Below are 19,859 nucleotides of genomic sequence, written 5' to 3'. Positions count from 1 at the left end.
TACAAGTAGACAGAGAGGCAGGCAGAGAGAGGAAAGGAAGCAGGCTCCCTGTCGAGCAGAGAGCCCGATGCAGGACTTGATCTCAGGACCCTGGGATCATGACCTGAGCCGAAGGCAGAAGTTTAACCCACTGAGCCACCCAGGAGCCCCCCAAACATACCTTTTTAAAGGGCAATATTTTCTTGGACTAGGGCTTGGGAGGTTAATGTGCTAAAGGTTTAACGTATACAGGAATCCCCTAGTGAAGTCTCACTTGGGTATTGAGTAACAGAAGACCATCAGGTTATCTATCTGCACACCTCCACGTGATCAGATGCATTAGGTGAAATCAGCCGAATACTGTGTGTGTACGACATGTGGATGCTTGGAAACTTCTGGGATGAATAAACACTTTCTTTTGGATCTGGGTACTTGGCACAGAAAAGGTTTGGCTTTAATAACTTGTCAAGTAAAAACCAATCTGGCAATCATAATGTTTGACTTTTCTAGTACTTTATGTGTCTAAAAAGCTCAAGTGAATGAATCTTTGGAAGCAGGTTAACTTTCCTAAACTATTGAAAGGTGGAACTTTTCCCCAAATCTCATATAACATATTTATTTAGAAACAAATGGGCAGAAGAGAAAGGAAGGGACAAAGGAACTAGTGTCTGTTTAGGTCTACTACATGCTAAGTATTTACGTAGTAGGTGACATAGGTAATAATTTTAAATTGCCATTCCAACAGTGTGAGAGAAGTATTAATATCTTGATTTAACAGATGAAGAAATTGAGATTGAGAGTTTTCCTCCCTGACCACAATTATTATCTAAAATATCTAAGCTTTCTGACACATGATGGAAGAAACCCAGGCTTGCAGGTGAGTGACTCACCAATGACCCAGATTACAGAGTAACCCCCAAGAGAAAATACACCGGGACTATTCATGGACACTTGGGTTAAATAAGACATTTGTCACTCTGGTGGAGGACACATCACACTCACTCACATCTGGCCTTCAGCTCAGGAGAAGCCACAGCCCTATGAGTAGAGCAGAATTACCTGGAAATTCTAGGTTCTATCTAAGACCAACAGGTTCAAAGACAGAAGTCTGCAGACAGACTGGGAGTCTGAGGAACAGAAACCCCTTGCTTTAGCAACATCGTGTAAGGGCAGGACCTTAAATCAGGAAGGGGTTCTGTCTCCAACCATACTTATGGGAAATAAAGACCCTGAAAGGCAGCCTGGAGACTTCACCATCGCAGTGGTGTGTCCAAGCTTACGCCAATATTCTGGGACAACCCATGAGCCTGTGAGGAGACCAGGCCTCAGATCCCCAGCCATGTCTTTGGTGAGTGGAAGACAGGCCCACAGCCATGGTGGGAGCAAGGGCAAAGAAAGGATTCAGGTCATTAGTAAGGTTTCTGTCCACTAGCCCTGGGGCAAAGCGGTACCTGGTACTTCCCTCAATCTTCTCTCACATGGAAACAAGAAGCATCAAGAAGCATTTCCTGAAAATACTGTGAGAATCTTGAAATTGCCTTGTTCACATACTACCACACTAGAGATCTCTTAGAAAAGCAAAGCTTCCCTTCATGTACCTCCCACAGCAGGTGAGAGGAGGTGAGGCAGGTGATGGAAGGTGTCACCTGGGCTAAAGCCAGTGACACCTGGCTTTAAGAGGTATGACATCTCTGACAGCTGTCCTGGTACTGTGCACATCTCAGATGTGATCATGACCCAGTGAGACTCAACGATCCCTCAGCCATTCCATTAAAGACCAAGTCAGAGCTGCCACTGTGGTCATTTCTAGAGGGTGGACCGGTCCAGGAGAATCAGAATAAAGCCAGTTATGGAGAGCAGCCAAGAGCCAGAAGCTGAGAAAGGAGTAGATCAGGAGAGGAAACCCAAGTCTTTGAAATAAAATTTATTAAGCCCCATTCTCTACATGTCAGGGAACCTGGAATAGGGTCATAAACATAAATAAATCCTAACCCTCTGCTTTCAAAAAACTCACAATCTAATGGAAATAAAGAGGTAGGGAAATGGGGAGTGGTGGATGAGGGCAAGGGCCAGAGAAGGGAAGTAGCAAGAACTCTGGCAAGCTGATACATGGAAAGAGAGTGATGGGTGAGCTTGGCTGTCTTGGAAGAGGCAGATGACTAGTGGGACAAGGGAAGGGCTGAGTGTCACACCAAGGGATCAGAAAACTATGCAGCTGGTTATTGGCCGAAGTCAACCCACAATCTCCCAGAATTTAGCTGCCTTTTTTGGTACAATCACTCTGCACCAAAGTGGGCCACCTTGTCTTCAAAGGACATTATCTTCTATGTTAGAATAGAGTTGATTTGCAGCCAGCCTGGAAAAGATCTATCTTCATCTCTGGAAACACCTGGATATGTGGCTCTGACTTTGGGGCAAGATAGGGGCAATGGTATTTGTGACAAGCTCTTTAAGTCTGAAACTCCCCTGGCAACCCCTTGAACCAGTTTACTGATGGTTTTCAGTGGTATAACTGGTTGGTCATCCCGGCTTGATCACAAGACCAAAGGGACGTGATGGCCCCTGGGGGAATTTCACCCTTGAGTTCTCACAGAGTGAAGATTTCTTGAAAAGATCTTGGTGATTCAATATGGAGGCAGGTCCATGTGGGAATAAGGAGGACCCTGGAGAGAGTGCTTGAATGTTTCTTAAATCCCCAGTGCTTGCCTATATGATCTTCCTGCATCCTTTGCTTTAAATAAAGGCCTTATATAACTATACTCAGTGGAGACTTGTGAATCCTCTCAAATATCTGAAATGATGAAATCTTTTTACCGCCTGACTCAAGGATTGCAAAATCAGAAGCCTCCAGGGGCCAGGTCAGGAAGTGAGGATAGTCAGCCAAGCACACCTAGTAAGGAAAACATGCCCATCTAAAGGGAGCAGCCATATCCAATGTTAGCCAACTGCTGTGTTATGGAATATAGATGCTGTTTCAAGGATTTCAAAAAGCAGAAAAATCTGGATTTCTAAATAAAATTCTTTGCTTTTTAAAACACTTTAGCAGCACAAAGGGCTGATATCCAAAATCTATAAAGAACTTCTCAAACTCAACACCCAAAAAACATAATCAAGTCAAAAAATGGGCAGAAGACATGAACAGACACTTCTCCAGTGAAGACATACAAATGGCTAACAGACGCATGAGAAAATGTTCACTTTATTAGCCATCAGGGAGATTCAAATCAAAACCACATTGAGATACCACCTTACACCAGTTAGAAAGGACAAAATTAACAAGAAAGCAAACAACATGTGTTGGAGATGATGTGGAAAAAGGGGGGCCCTCTTACACTGTTGGTGGGAATGCAAGTTGGTGTAGCCACTTTGGAAAACAGTGTGGAAATTCCTTAAGAAATTAAAAATAGAGCTTCCCGATGACCCTGCAATTGCACTACTGGGAATTTACCCCAAAGACACAGATGTAGTGAAAAGAAGGTCATCTGTACCCCAATGTTCATAGCAGCAATGTCCACAATAGCCAAATTGTGGAAAGAGCCCAGAAGCTCTTCAACAGACAAATGGATAAAGAAGATGTGTCCATATACACAATGGAATATTACTCAGCCATCAGAAAGGATGAACACCCAACTCTTGCATCAACATGGATGGGGCTAGAGGAGATTATGCTGAGTGAAATAAGTTAAGCAGAGAAAGTCAGTTATCATACGGTTTCACTTACTTGTGGAGCATAAGGAATAACACAGAGGACATTAGAAGAAGGAAAAGTGAAGGGGGTGAAATCGGAGGGGGAGACGAACCATGAGAGACTGTGGACTCCGAGAAACAAACTGAGGGTTTTGGAAGGGAGGGGGGTGGGGGGTGGGTGAGCCTGGTGGTGGGTATTAAGAAGAGCATGTATTGAACAGAGCACTGGGTGTTAAACGTGAACCTGACTCTTGGAACACTACCTCAAAAACTAATGATGTACTGCAGGGTGACTAACATAACACAATAAAAAAAGAAAGAAAAAAAAAAGCACTTTAGCGGCAAAGCAATTATTTTCCTCCAGTGTTTGAGAAGTCTGTATGGAAAGAGAGCTATACAGGTTTTAGTAGAATGTTAAGAATGTGAATATTTATATTTTCATTAAAATAAAATGTTTCTCATGGTTCGGATCTCTTCATTTTTCTATTCCTATGACAACTTGCCTTAATTTGGCATTTGCCTTTTTATTAGGTATCAATGACCCCCTGGGTAGTGCTGTTCGATGCTCTTTTTTTTTTTTTTTAAAGATTTTATTTATTTATTTGACAGAGAGACGGAGAGCACAAGTAGGCAGAACGGCAGGCAGAGGAAGAGGGAAAAGCAGACTCCACTGAGCAGGGAGCCCAATGCAGAACTCGATCTCAGGACCCTGGCGTCATGACCTGAGCCCAAGGCAGCCGCTTAACCGACTGAGCCACTCAGGCCCCCCAATGCTCTTTCTCACCGAGGAGTTTTCACACTGTTTTTCTTGTTCCACTTAGTATGTTCTTTATTCATATCTTCGCATGGGTGACTTCTTCTCATACTCCAGGCCCAGGCTCCGAGAGGCCTTCTCGGATCACCCATTCATAGTGATTCTCCTTTCAAAGGTGGAATCAGGCCAGTTAGAAAGGCCATGACATATATTCCAAGTAAGCAATGCTGACAGCATGGGCCCAGGGTAGTAGGCAGCAGTGCGAGGGGTAAGAAGTGGCTGGATTCTGGATGGGTTTTAAGGTAGAGTCAAGAGAATGGATGGTATTTAAAGCAGGGATGACCAGAACCTCCAAAGAAAGGTCGACAGAGAAGAGATCTCAGGACTGAGTACTGAAATGTTCCAGGGTTTAAGGATCAGAAAGATGAAGAGAAGCCAATAGCAGAGACTGAGAAGGACCAGCGGGGAATGAGGGGCAGACACCAAAAAAACTAGAAGGTGTCCTCAAGGCTGAACATCAGTAGGGCTGGAGAACTCCACAGAGTGAGCTGGAGACAGAAGAAGGGGCCTTTGGGTATTAAAATATGCTTAGAGAAATTGCTCCCCTATGTACACATTCAACCTTAGGGAGTCGATCATAGTTAATTTAAGATGGCCATCTTCATCCAATTCCTCTTGCCAGTGATTTATTTAGGGAGAGAAATAAGACATATGGGGATATTTGTCAGAGCCCTCTGGGCAATATTTTTGTGCCTAATAAAAGCAGAAAAAGCACTTTTTTGCCACCGTCTCTTATTTTCTGCTTGCAAAGCCCATATGGGAGGATGGAACGCTTAGAGCTACAGTGATCACCTTGTGACCATGAGGGAAAGAGAAGGAGAATGACAGAGATGCCGGGCCTTATGCCCTGACATTAATGAACCACTGACCCACCCCTAGAACCACCTAATTTGGGAATTCTTGATAAGTAAATAATAAACATCTCTAGGATTTGAAGCCATTGTTGTCAGCAACTGAATGCATCCAAGACACATGCTGCCTCCTAAAAAAGAAATCAGAGATAAAAGACCATCTGATTGATTTATATAGTCTTCCTTAAGAGCGAAAGACAAGTCAACCTGGTATAGAGCAAAGAGCTCTGTGCCAGATGTCAGGGATCCCAGGCCCCACTCTCTGAGTGTCTGACCTTGACCAACTCACCTGCTCTTGGGGCTCAGTTTCCTCTGGTTAGACACGAAGGGCATGCTAGTTTTCCTTTATCCCTTTCACTTCGAATATTAGATGACTCCATAATGTTATAATTAATGGCTTATGCCTTATAATTTGTCATCATATCTCCTATCAAGGATAACCCTTCCCTTTCTGGGGACCCAAGAGAGGTAAGGCAGAGAGGCCAAGGAAAGGATAACACTTCTCTGGGTCATATCCCCTACATATCCCCGGCAGACTCTGAGTCAGCAAAACTCCAGCAGTGAAACAGAAAATGCTCACTCCGCACATTCGAGCAGCCCCAGCTACCCCCATGGAGTGGAAAGTGTCCACGTTATGTCGTTCAGTGGACCCCATGGGGCATGTCAGAGGTGATTACAATCCCAGGACCACCTATCTGACTCTCCCTTCCCTCATCCCTGCCGGGCTACTATTTAAGACTTTTTCTGGAAACTAATACAATGCTCTGCAAAATGGAAACCAGCTCATCTGGGCTTGTGCAGCCCATGATTTATAAATAAAGAGGGATTTTTACAACCACTGGCTTACAAAGGACCATTTTAACCCACTGAGCCACCCAGGCACCCCTACAAAGGACCATTTTAGTTGAGCTGTTATGAACTCCACATCGGACATGATTCTTGGCAGTGCGGGTATGGGGGAGTTCTTTCTGCCTCTGCTGCTCTGGTCTCTACAGGGTGTAGGATCATTCTTTGGGAGCCTTTCCATGACCTAATACAGGAGGGCAGCATGGCTCTTCACTCTCCGGACAGCCTACTTGGGCTGATGGCCTATGCCTCAGGGACTGCTGTGAATCCCCAAAAAGTCTGCACCTGCCTTTCTGGTGCAGCTGGTTGGGACGTGGACTACATCCTGCTCTCACCAACAGAGAGAGGCTGTACCCCACTCCAGCACTCCCATGGGGACCCCATGCTTGCATCGTACTGGAATGATGTATCTCATTTAAGAGGATTTTTTAAGGTTAACGGCACCTAGAACCAACTTCCATGGATGGGAAAGCAAAGGAAAGGAGAAGCAATAGACTTTGAAGTCAGACCTAATCACTGGTCTCAAGTCCTGGATAGGATTTGAGTAGTTAGTAGTAGTGGTAGTATTACTAACTACTTTTTACAAGTTCAGCCTCTTGGAGCCTAACTTTTCCCATCTGTAAAATGCTGAAAACAATGCTTTCTTGGCAGGTTGCTCTAAGGATGAGAAATATCATACATAAAATGCCTAGTCCGGAATGGTTGCAAGGGAAGTTGTATTATCAGATTATAGCCCTTGGTGGGAGCAGTATAATTATTATGATTGACTTTCAGATTAGAAGAAAGGTCACAGAGGTTGTACCAGGCACTGGGAAATAACTGAATTTTTAGCACTGGTTCTCCTTTGGCTATGGATACACCCGTGCCAGAGAAAATAACTGCCCAGCCTCATCACTAGAGAGCAGCCCCTGGTGAAGATGAGTGGCAGCGACTGACAAACAAGACAGGAAAATGGCTTTAGGAACTGAACAGTGGGCCAGCACGGGGCATTTCTAACATCAATTTGCTTATCATGCAAATGGCGGATTATTGCTCTGGCCACCCCTTGAGGGGTCATTTAAAATTCACAGTATCCATGAATGCCCCTCAAGATCTGTAAAGCACTGTGCGAAAGGAAACGTGATTTTCAGGTGCAACCCCGTTTTTTTCATGCTGATCAAGGTGCAGGTGAATATCCCAACTATCATCACAAACATAAGAAGGAAGCCTTTCGGGGACAGTTTCTACGGAGAACAATAAGCAAAACCCCTGACCTCTCAGCAGCTCCTACTACCTCTGAGACTCTGTAAAATGCCTAGTTCCGGAACCTGGCTGCACCTGGAATCACCAGGGAGCTGCCCACCCACAGAGATCCCGACCTAATTAATCTCGCTCGAGCAGGGCCTGTCTGTGTAACAGCTCCTCAGGTGACCTCATGGGCAGCCAGGGCTGAGAATGCTCATCTAGAAGTGGTTCTCCGCTGGAGCCAATTCCTTTACTGCCACCCACCCCACGGCACCCCTCCCTGGGGGACCCTTGGCAACATCTGGATATACTTTTGGTTGTCATAAGTGGGAGCTGGGTCCTTCAGGCATCCGACGGGGTCAAGGCCCGGGATCCTGCTAATAGCCTTGAATGCTTAGGACAGGGCTCCAGAGCAAAGAATTATCCAGCCCCTAAATGGCAATCATGTTCTCTCTCTCTCTCTCTCTCAAATAAATAAATAAATAAATATTTTTTAAAAACACAGTAAATCTCTGACTGTACCGCACAATATGGCTTAACAATATTTCTGGTCCCTCCTGCTCCCTGCTCTCCAGAACCTTCTCACTCCCCCATCAGGAGATAGGATCTATTTCCCCTCCCTCTTGAAATGGAGAAGGTCTTTATGTCAGCCTCAACAAATAGAATGCAGAGGAAGTAACACTGCCTACCTTCTCAGACTTTGTCACAAAAAAACCAATATAGATATATACACACACACACATACAGACACACAGATGTATGTATGCATGTATGTATGTGTGTGCACATATGCGTGTGTGTATATATAGAAAGAGATATATATATCTCACATCTTCTTTATCCATTCATCAATCAGTGGACAATTGGGCTGCTTCCATAATTTAGCTATTGTAGATAATGCTGATATATAAACATTGGGGCACATGTATCCCTTTGAATCAGTGATAGACACACACGGGAATATTACTCAGCCATAAAAAGGATGAAATCTTGTCATTTGCAACGACATGGATGGATCTAGAGAGTATTAAACTAAGTGAAATGAGTCAGTCAGAGAAAGACAAATAACCAGATGATTTCACCCATATGTGGAATTTGAGGAAAAAAATGAGGAAAGGGAAAAAAAGAGAAGACAGAGGCAAACCAAGAATCAGACTTAACTATAGAGCACACACCCACGGCAAGCAGAATGGAGGCGGGTGGGAGGATGGCTGAAATAGGGGTCAGGGATGAAGGAGAGCACTTGTCTTGATGAGGAGGGGGTGTCACATGGAATTGTTGAATCACCATATCACACACCTGAAACTAAACTACACTATATGTTAAATAATGAGAATTTAAATAAAAAACTTAAGTGTATGGCTTTTGCTTGTCTTTCTCTCTCTCTGAATAAGCACCTTGGCCACCCTGAGCCAACAAGTATGAAATCTAGCTGTCTAAAAGCTACCATGTTGGTGTAGAGAGACCATAGAACACAGCCCCCAGTTGGCGCCAGCCATGCCTTGATTCCAGCCATGATTCCAGCTCCACCTTCTGGTTGCCCCAAGTAATGCCACGTAGAGCAGAGGCCAGATGTCTGCCCAGACGGCGGGTTCATTAGCAAAGAAAATCATGAGAAGGTTTTGTTTCTACAAGGAATATATGTTTGTTTGTTTGTTTGTTTGATGCACAGCAATATACAGCCAGAACAAAGCCCATGATGATTCTGTGAAAGATCCATGCCAGGTACCCCTTGATTGGACCCCTGATATCAAAGGCTTTATATACTTTTACAGGGACTGGGCTACTTACATATTGAGCCCATGCCCAACCCTGCAACTTCCCCTCCATCTGTAATAAGTATGTCTGTTTACTTAAGAATTCCCCTCATTCATTCCTGTTGTATTTTCCATGGGACTCTCTTTCTTTCAGTCAGCAGGAACCTGAGAAGAGTTCACCATAAATCTACCAGCTTAAGGAGTATTTTTGCAACTGTAGAGAAACATTGGCATTGGTGGACCCAATGCAGGCAAAGGAGGATGCCATTGGTTTGCCCTACGTGTCACCAGTACTAAATGCAAGGGAACAAGGGACTGAGATGCCAACAAGAGGGTGTCCTTTGAAAACACCAAACACAATCCTGAACTACCTACCTTTAACATCATTCCTTTGAATGATTTTTTACATATAACTCGAAAATACCTCCATGCGAGCTGAAAGGGCATTAAAAAGAAATGTGAACTCATTCGTCAACGCGTAAGAGCGTGGAATCTCAGAGAAAGACTTCAGAGCAGCCTGATCTCAGGCTCCAGTCTTTACACGGTCTTTGTTTTCTTCATATTTGGGCCAGAGGGATAATATTGGATGTGGCATTTCAAGCTCCCCTGTGCTGTTTTATATTTCATATCTCTTGTGTGAGCTCCAGTTCTGCCTTTAGAATAAAACTCATTGATCTGTGTCAACTACACTTGCGTTAAAAAAGAGCAGAGCACTGGGTGTTACAAGCGACTAATGAACCATTGAACACTACACCAAAAACGAAGGATGTACTCTATGCTGGCTAATTGAATTTAAATTTTAAAAGCAGAATGTAAAACTGCCAGAAAATAAATTTAATTATATACGTGGTACAGCTGGACATTAAGTATTGCATATCTGTCCCCTCCCTAATTTTTAACTTCTTTAAGTGGACGTCAAAAAAATAAAAGCATTTTGCTCTGTCCTGCAGCATGCAGACAGGCCTTGATAGACTCATCTATCCTCGAAATGTTCTGAACCACATTCTGAAAACAAGGAGTTACTGAAAGCCCTGGCCTTGCATTGATTTTCTTTGATATACTGTTCGTAAGGAAGTTGTGGTTTTGAAAACAAAGTAGTTTTATTCCATAAAAAATACTTCTTAAGCCCAAAAAGTAGTATGCAGAGTTTTCCTTCTTGTTTGATAATAAACTACCAAGACACCCTTCACATAATAACGCTAATAAGTCAGCACACATATACAAAAGAACAAAATTCACTCAGTGCTATGACTCGCCTGCTTTGTGCGGCCACCGAGCAGAGGGAGTCCCAGGCACGTGATAATATTCAGTAGTTTTTAAAATAATAATGAAGGAAGATTTTCTTCTTTTTTAAAGATTTTATTTATTTAATTGACAGACAGAGATCACAAGTAGGCAGAGAGGCAGGCAGAGAGAGAGAGAGAGGGAGGAGGAAGCAGGCTCCCCGCCGAGCAGAGAGCCCGACGCAGGGCTCCATCCCAGGACCCTGAGATCATGACCTAAGCCAAAGGCAGAGGCCTTAACCCACTGAGCCACCCAAGTGCCCCAAGAAAGATTTTCATTAACAAATGAATGCATTCTCCTTGTCTTGAAGGAAAATGACCACTTGACACCAAACAGAGCAGAACCTTCAATGCTAACATTTTCACAGACTTTTTCTTCCCCAAGTGAGACAGTTCTGGATGAGCGACCCACTAAAATGCAGCACTTGAAGGAGCTCAACTCTCATCTTTCTAATGTGGAGGCCAAGAAAAACAAGGCTGTACCCATCTCGAGTCTAGCCCTGACATAAGTGCAGCCATCTTGATGCTCCAGATTATCACAAAATATTTCTTGGGTTCTGACCTACTCAGGTTAGCACTTTAAACAGTCCCTCTCCCCTTTAATGATTGACTTAAACCCCTGGACTCAGCTGCCTCAGTCTTTCATAACTCCCCTATACAGTCCCCAACTGATCAATGTTGACCCGAGTAGGTAGGGACAACTCTATGCCCCTACTCAGCAGGAAGAAGTTACAGAAGATGAGACCTTCCACCTTCAACCTTAAAGATTTAACGGTCAAAATTGTTCAGGGGAAATGTGGAGACCAATAAAATCAAGGCCATCCCACCTCAGGTTTAGCCTTAGCATAAGTACAGCCATCTTAGTTCCCGCGGCCATCTCAGACCCCTGTGCCCAAGGGCTGAATTCCCCACCCCACGCCCTGCTTTAGTAACCCCCACCCTGTTTTGGTTCCAGGAATCCCCACCCTGCTTTAGTAACAGGAACCCATAAATACCCCTGCCTTAACTAGGCTCGGGGTCCAAGTCCCTACTCCGCTGTGCCGGGTATACTTGGGCCCAAGCTTAAGCTTGTCAAATAAACCCTCGTGTGATTGCATCAGTGCTTGGCTCCTTGGTGGTCTCTCGGAGTGAAAACTCGGGCACAACACTAAAAGCTCAGGAGAGAGTCAAGAAGAGAATGAGAAGACAAGTCACAGATTGGGAGAAAATATTTGCAAAAGACACATCTTGATAAGGGATTGTTATCTGAAACATGCAAAGAACCCTTAAAACTCAACAAGAAGGAAACGATCTAATTTTAAAAATGGGCCAATCACCTTAACAGACACTCACAGAAGAAGATATATGTTTGGTAAATAAGCATGTGAAAAGATGTTCCACATGGTGTGTCCTCAGGAAAGGCAAATTAAAACAACAAGGAGACACATCTACAAGAATGGCCAAAAACCAGAACACCAACAGTGCCCAATGCTGGCCAGGGCATGGAGCGACAGGAGGTCTCATTCCTTGTTGGTGGGAATGCAAAGTGGTACAGCCACTTTGAAAGACAGTTTGGCAGTTTCTTACAAAACCAGACGTATTCTCATTATATGATCCAGCAATCACACTCCTTGGCATTTATCCAAAGGAGTTGAAAAACCTATGTCCACACAAAAATCTACATGCAGATGTTTACAGCGGTTTTATTCTAGTTGCCAAAACTTGGAAGCAACCAAGATACCCTTCAGTAGGTGAATGGATAAAATAAATGGATCCCAAAACTGCGGCACATCCTGACAGTGGGATCGTAATCAGGACTAAAAAGACATGAGCTATCAATCCATGAAAGGACATGAAGCAAATTTAAATGCACATTACTAATTGAAAGAAACCAATGTGAAAGGGCTACATACTGTATGATCTGACTATAGAATATTCTGGAAAAGACACCACCTTACGGAAACAATTAAAAAAAAAAAGTCAGTGGTTTCCAGGGATTGGAGTTGGGAAAGGGCTGAGTGGATAGAGTACAGAGGATTTTTTAGGGCAATGAAACTACCTTGCATGATACTATAATAATGGATACATGTCATTGTGCATTCATCCAAATGCATTGACTGCATAACACCAAGAGTGAGCCCTAAATTGAAAGTCAAGTACAAGTTTTGGGTGACAATGATATGTCCACATAGGTTAAACAATTATAACAAATGTATCACTCTGGTAGGGGGGCTATACTGGTAATAGGGGGGAGACTAGGTATGTGTAGGGGCAGAGCCATGCGGGACATCTCTGTACCTTCCTCTCAATTGGGCTGTGAACCTAAAACTGCTCTGAAAAAAATTAAATCATAAACACACACAAGCATGCACATGCACACAGACACACACAGACACACACACACACACAGGGAAGGAAAAAGACAAAGAACTAGGCTAGCACAGAAGAGAGGAAGCCTTGTCACCAACCAACGTAAGGCAGCTTGACCTTAAAAGCCTGCAAAAAATAATTTGGCCTAAAAAAATATGCAATGTCATCAACTGAGAAGATCTAGCTCTGAATTTAGGTGGTTTATCATTACCAAGCCATCAGTTTAGTACAGTAACAACCGTATAATAAATGATAATAATAATAATAACAACAACAACGAAGATATCTTGAGCATCAATTATATGCAAGCCCTGTTTTAGGCAAGTTAAATGCATAGAACTCATTGAATCCTCCCAATACTCCATAAAGTAAATCTCGTTGTCATCTCCTTTTTGCAGACAAGGAAACCAAGGCACAAAGAAACTAAACCACTTTCCTCAGATCACGCTCCTAAGAATTAGCAGAGCAAGGACTCAAACCCAGGGTGCATGGAGCTCCATTACGTCACTGCAACTATAACTTGTCACAAATGCGGGGAAGGAGAATGTCAAGATACAAAATAGCAAGACCTAAGAGTTGTCTAGGCTTTGTGCAGTGCTGGCTGCTTTACCAGCTTTATCTCATTCAGTCCTCACAAAAAAAAAAAAAAAAAGCTTTCCCCTTATTCCATCTATGGGAAACTCAGAGAATTTATGACTTGCCCAAGGTCACTAACTGATCAATGACATAGCCAGTGGCCAAAGCCTAGTGGCCAGACTCCAGCACCCACAGCATCATTTCTCACACCATGCCACCCCTCTGTTGGAAGTAACCTATGGTCCTCTAAACAATCTACACAGTGCTTGATGACATGGAAAGAAGTCCTACCCCGTGGCACGACCTCTTTTCCAAAGACCGTGTAGGAGAGAAAGGCAGGATGGCGGAGTAGAATGAGAGAAGACTTTGAAATCAGACAAACCTGGGTTGAAATCCCAGCTCTAGCAATTACTGTGTAACCTAGAATATAGATCTCTGAGCCTATTTCCTGACATGTACAAATGGGGTGAAACTCCTCTAATCAGTATGGTGACCCTGAAGGTCAAATGAAGCAGTGTGTGGAAGTGCTGGCCCCTGGAGACCTTCCCATCATCTTCAGCCCTGGATCCATTTCCTCGACCACACCGGGGGGCCCATAAGTGCATAGGAAGTACATATCTGCTCGGGTAGCCTGCCTGCCCTTGGGCTGAGTCATAATGTCTTCTTGGCAACCCCCGAAAGAAAAATTGCACAAATACGAGCTCTCCAGATTAGGACCACATTCCCTCGACTCCCAGCATTTGTCCTGGGAGCCATCAGGAGCTCCAACCATACCACAGCTCTGTTAATGAGGTTGCCAAGCAGCGGGGCAGCAGAGAGACCAAGAGGGCATGAAATCATTACTGACATCGCCAACTTGGCCTAACAGGGACCCAGGGTGTCAGTTGAGAATACCGCAAAGCAAATTAAGGGCTTGCAAATGTTTAGATCAACTGGGGACTGTATGGTTTGGTTTGGGGCTTGGGTTTGTTTTGGTTTTTGCCCTTACCAAAAAAAAAAATGGATTCAAACTTAAAAGCACATAGCAGAATTTTTAAAATAAAGATACAATTTAAAAAAGCAACTAAAATTCTAACGGTGTTTAAAAACTTCGGGTGATAGCTTTGCTCCTTAAGTCATTCCTACTATTTGTACATACTCAATCTCTTTCAGTTCCCTACTGGTCATATATGACACAGTTTAATCATTTTAAATGGCCCCTTAGTTACACATAAGTGGATTAAACAAATTTTTGAGAGCTTCCAGGAATAACTCTCTATTGCGGGTGTTTTCTTTATTTTATATTCCAATCTTATTCAGAGTGGCTTTAAATCAGGGCTGGCAAACTATGGCCCATAGGGTAAATCTGGCCCTTTGTCTTTTTTCATAAATAAAGTTTTATTTGAACACAGTTAGGCCCATGTGTTTGTGTATTGTCTATGGCTGCTTCTGTGCTACCAACACAGACTTGATAACAGAGACTGTTTGGATCTGCAAAGCCTGAAATATTTACTCTCTGGGCCTTTATTGAAAATGTTTGCCAACAATTGCTTTTTTTTTTTTTTAATTTATTTATTTAGTGGGAAATTTAGCGTGAGTGAGAGGGGCAGAGGGAGAGGGAGAGAGAATCTGAAGCAGACTCCAGGCTGAGCTCAGAGCCTAAAGATCTCACAACCCTGGAATCAGGACCCTGAGATCAGGACAGGGCTGTAACCAAGATTTGGATGCTTCTGAGGTACCCCTGCCAGTCCTCGCTTTAAAGTGAGTCCTAGGGAAGAGAGTCCTACAAGGTATTTCATAGCACTTATCTCTACAATAATTAAATAACTCTCTGTGTCTGCTAATGCCTACTTGTCCTGCTGTGTGTCAGTCCCTTGAGAGGTCAGGCCTATGTCTCTCTGGTTCAATATTTTCTCCCCAAGGACTGAGCACAGAGACTGGCACACAGTATACACATAATAAATATTTGTTGTATAAATGAAATAAGTTGCTAGAAAGGTTTTGAATTCTTAAGGATTCTTAAGAACATGACTCGTAGTAAGTTCTCAATAATTGTATGTTTGCTAAGTAATCAATTGCATGGACTTTACATCTAGAGAATGGGTTTGTTTCCAAGGCATTGAATGACCAAGACAAATCCTTGTTTGTATTATGGTAAACCTCTTCTACACCACACCATCGGTGCCATCTTCCCTCTAACTTCACAAAATCCTCTTTGTCTCAGGCCCTAATATCTGAGGCTTGGCTCTCATGGTGCCAGTCTCATTACTGATTTGCAGGGCTGGTCCTCCATCCTGTGGAATCCATCTGTGCTTCACAGCATGGTTCCCGATGGCCTGCAGGGGATCTGGGGGTAAGCTCAACCCAGAGTGCATCCCCAAGGTACGTGGGCACTCTGCCCACTAACACTTGCATACAAGAGAAACTGGGAACAGATGCCACCAGATTCTACAGAGAGAGCTGGGAGGAAGAAGCCTTCTGGCCTACCACTCACAAAATGTATTTGTCATTTGGATAGGGAAGGTGGTTTAATATGAAGATGAGAGAGGTTTCGCCCTCAAAAAGGCAATAAGCTTTGGAAAAAGAACCAAGAACTTTAGAGTTAGAGAGACTTGAGCAAGGATCCAAGTTCTTATACTTATTAGCTGGGTAAACTTGAGCCAATTAATATTCTCTGAGATAAAAATGCCTTAAAGACAAATGGAAGTAAAGTGAGAGCTTTGCAAGGACATCGTGGCAGACGGAAGGTGCCCAATGGTGACAGGTGCTATACAAAGTTTACTGCTCTTTCCCCTTCATAATTTAGTGCCACAAAGAGAATGATCTTTGGAAATTTCTACTTACCAAGCATTCCTTTTTTGGAGCTGGACAGACACATGTCCTTCTCTGCACTGGGCAGGACAAAACTCACCACAAACACCTCCACTCCATCAGCCATCAGAGCCAAACCCAAGACGAAAAAAAGGATCCACTGGAAACGCCCATGTCCACACTCATCGATGATGTTCTCGTACTGGTGGGCCAACTGCTCCTCATCCTCCATCCTCTCGGCCATCAGGTCAGCCTGGCCCCGAAGGCCATCTGCCCTGGAGGGCGCCATCTTGGCTTGCTTGGCCTTGACATCATCTGGGTGAGGGATGCCCTGGTACTCGCCCTCATAGATCTCATCGTCCTCATCATGGCCTTCTGTAACATCACTCTGTGCGTCCTCCTCTGGGTTGGACTCATTGCCACGGTAATAGCCATCACTGGCGGCATAGCCCTCATAGTTGTCCTGATACTTGTAGTCATCCATCCCTTGGGTCCGGGACTGCCGGGTCGCCTCTCGAGCTATATCTCTGGCACCGTGGTAGAGGTTTGGGTTGTTTCGATAACCATCATCCATTATATGTTCAGAGGCGTTAAAGGTAGAATCTGTCTGTGTGACTTCTTGGGCGATTCTCTCCCTTGTCTCCCAAACAGAGCAGACTGATGCAAAGACAATGCAAGTATCTTTTCACGCCCAATATCTATTGGAAGTCTTTGGAAAGTTCCAAATTCTGGTCTGGTCTCCTTCAGTGACCCAGCAGAGTTGTGTGGGGAGATGTTGATTAGAAATGGGGCCAGCTGTTTTCCTTGACAAGGAGCCCACAGGACTTGGTAGCTTGCTAGCAGGCCTGATTTGTTCTGCTGTTGGAGGTTATGCCCTGGGAGCACAGAAAAGGGAGAGAGGAGTGTCACAAAATACGGAAATTCTGAAAATACTCTCAGAAGGAAACAAATATGTTTACAAATGCCAGCGCTTCAGGTACTAGGTGGAGGAAATTTTGATGAGACGTTTACATTCGTATCAAATGAATAAGGACTGAATCCGTGAGACAAAGGAGAAGAGGAGAAACAACAGTGGTCAGAGAGGCCCGGGAAGGTGCTGAGTAACCTATGAAAGGGGTCAACTCTGACAAAAGAAGGAAACAGAAAGTAGGCAAGGGATTCTCAATACGAGACGATTTTGTGTTACGGGATTTTCTGTTAGAATTTATCAAGCCGGGGCGCCTGGGTGGCTCAGTGGGTTAAGCCTCTGCCTTCGGCTCAGGTCATGATCTCAGGGTCCTGGGTTCGAGCCCCGCATTGGTCTCTCTGCTTGGTGAGGAGCCTGCTTCCCCCTCTCTCTCTGCCTGCCTCTCTGCCTACTTGTGATCTCTCTCTGTGACAAATAAATAAATAAAATCTTAAAAAAAAATTTATCAAGCCTGTGGCAACAGGGCATGTTTATTACAGCTCAGCTTCTGCTAGAAAAATGCCAGCTTTTCTAACTTTGTTATGAGGTGGCTGTGCGATTTTATATCTAGAACGCGGTGGCAAATCTCCAGGACCATTTCTCCAAAGGCCTACCTCACTTTGAGACTCAGCATTTTGGTTCAAGGGCCCCTCTGATCTCGTCCTTGGCTTAGCTAGGGAGGAAAAGCTGTTGAAGACCCAGAGGTAGAGAGCTTGATGCTGCTATATCAGGGCTATGTGACCATGCTTACTTCTCTCTGAGGCTCTGCTCTCTCATCTGTAAAATGGGGATAACAATAGTAACTGACTCATAAGGTTGTTTGTAAAATGCTTGCGACAGCATCAGATCTGCGTGGGAAATATTATTTTAGCCCTGACATGATTATTGCTCTTTTATTTTCCTAGTTCCAACTGTAGAAACCAGGACCCAGTATTATCAGAGCCAAGGCCAATCCCCGAGACCACCTGCTGATTCTCATGCCCAGCGACTGGCGCCCTTTGTCCCAATCACATCCTTTGAATCTCAGTTCTCACAAGGTTTGGAGCCACCGCTACATGAAGCCTTCTGTGTGCCAGAGATTGTGCTCGATGTGTCACCTCCCTTCTCCCTAATCGTCATAAGGATCAGAACAAGAAGAAAGTATTTGTACTTTCATTTTACAGATAAAGAAACCGTAGCTCAGCTGGAGTTAGGTCAAGATCAAACAGTGAGGACTCAACGCCAGACCCACCAATTCCCAAAGTCGTTCTTTCCATGGTCCCTATGCTTCCCAAATGCTGTTCAGAGGGACTGTCACATTAGATCACCTGGAGAGCTCTAGAATGCAGATTCTCAGAGCATGCAGAGGGGCTGGTTCAAGCTCCAGGGACTGAGTTTTCACATAGCTTCCCGGGAGGGACACGGAGACCCAGCTGCTCCCTGTGCAGCCCTCAGGGGTGGAAGCAAGGCCTCTCCCAGACACCTGACCCCAGTTCAGCTCTCTCTGGCTGTTGGACCCCGTCACTGGGGCCACCAGAAACCTACTCCCCAGCTCAACTCACCTGCTGTTGTGTATATGTGCCTTCAACCTTCATAGGCTTCCCTGTCCCATCTGAAATCCACACAGCAGATGCCACACCACAACAGACAGGACACACTCATCCCCTTGCCCCACGCCTGCCTGCCTGGCTCTCCTCACCTTCAGCCCTGGACAGACTCTAGCTCTGGAACTCATGTGACTCAAAAACAAAACACATTTTTTTCTGGGTGGTGCTGGAGACCAGTAGTTCTCAAAGGTAAGGTGGGCCAGGGCCACAGGGATTTGAGGGACTTATTAGAAATGCAAATCCCAGGACCCCCTCCTCCAAAGACTTAGAACTTGCAGAATGGTAGGTGGGACCTTGAAACCTACATTTTACACAAACACCCCAAGGACTCCAATGGACAGCTTTCCCAGGAACAGTGTCGTAAGAGCCAGCAAGAAAGATTTACTAAGGACTGATTCTCACTTTATCTTTTCAGATTTTTTACCATCCCCAGTAAATAAAATTGTATTGGACCATGCTGGCCTGAACCATGTCAGATTAATATTCTTAATCTGTTTTTATTATATCCATTTAGGAACCACAGGAGGAATATAAATCACATGTAAACAGCATGAGAGTTTTGCAGAGTGCTATAAAAAAAACAGGGAAAGAATGCCAGCTGCCTGAGATCTGGTGTGTTATTTCCATCCTGGGGGCTCTGCAAAGAATGTCATGAACCAGAAATGATAGATTTGCAATTCTAAAAGTATATGTGGAAAATGTCATAAGGGGCAGAGGTCCTGGGACTGACTTTGTAAAAAGAAGATCTCTGTCGAAGCTAATTCTACTCATCTGATCCTGTGAAATGAGCTTCTGCAGATGGCGAGGGCAGTCGAGTAAGGAGGAGCCACCGTCAGGTGTTGTGGGGTTGTTTTCTCTTCCATTGAGAAATGCCAAGTTATTCTTCCAGCAAAGCATTTTCCAGATAATACAACCATTAATCACTTTCAACGTGAATCCCCAACAAGGTATATTGAAGCACTAACCTCCCAGTGTCTCAGAGTACGACCTTATTTGGAAATATGGTCCTTCTAGAAGTAATTGAGTTAATATGAGATCATTAGGGTGGGCTCTAATTCAGGATGACTGGTGACCTTATAAAAAGGGGAAATTTGGACTCAGACACCTATCTGAAGAGAGGGAAGACGACATGACTTGGGGAGAGCGCCATCTACAAACCAATGCCTGAGGC

General features: G+C 44.2%; 1 protein-coding gene across 3 annotated transcripts in view; it reads right to left on the bottom strand.

The window, feature by feature from the left end:
* The window catches only part of SV2B (synaptic vesicle glycoprotein 2B), a gene marked incomplete at both ends in the record, with an annotated part of 67,335 nt that extends 50,680 nt beyond the window's left edge, over positions 1-16,655 (bottom strand). For 2 of the 3 annotated variants that reach the window (XM_080809476.1, XM_080809477.1), the window contains one exon: positions 16,190-16,640. In XM_080809476.1, coding sequence (XP_080665602.1) covers positions 16,190-16,640 — 451 coding nt within the window. Of the gene's footprint in view, positions 1-16,189 lie in introns of all 3 variants that reach the window. The other variant, XM_080809475.1, reaches the window with a different exon arrangement.
* Positions 16,656-19,859: the final 3,204 nt, after the last annotated feature.

Source organism: Martes martes, assembly GCF_963455335.1.
Source record: "Martes martes genome assembly, chromosome: 7".
Taxonomy (NCBI): domain Eukaryota; kingdom Metazoa; phylum Chordata; class Mammalia; order Carnivora; family Mustelidae; genus Martes; species Martes martes.
Note: the sequence above shows the minus strand (reverse complement) of the source record. Positions and strands in the feature narration are given on the sequence as shown.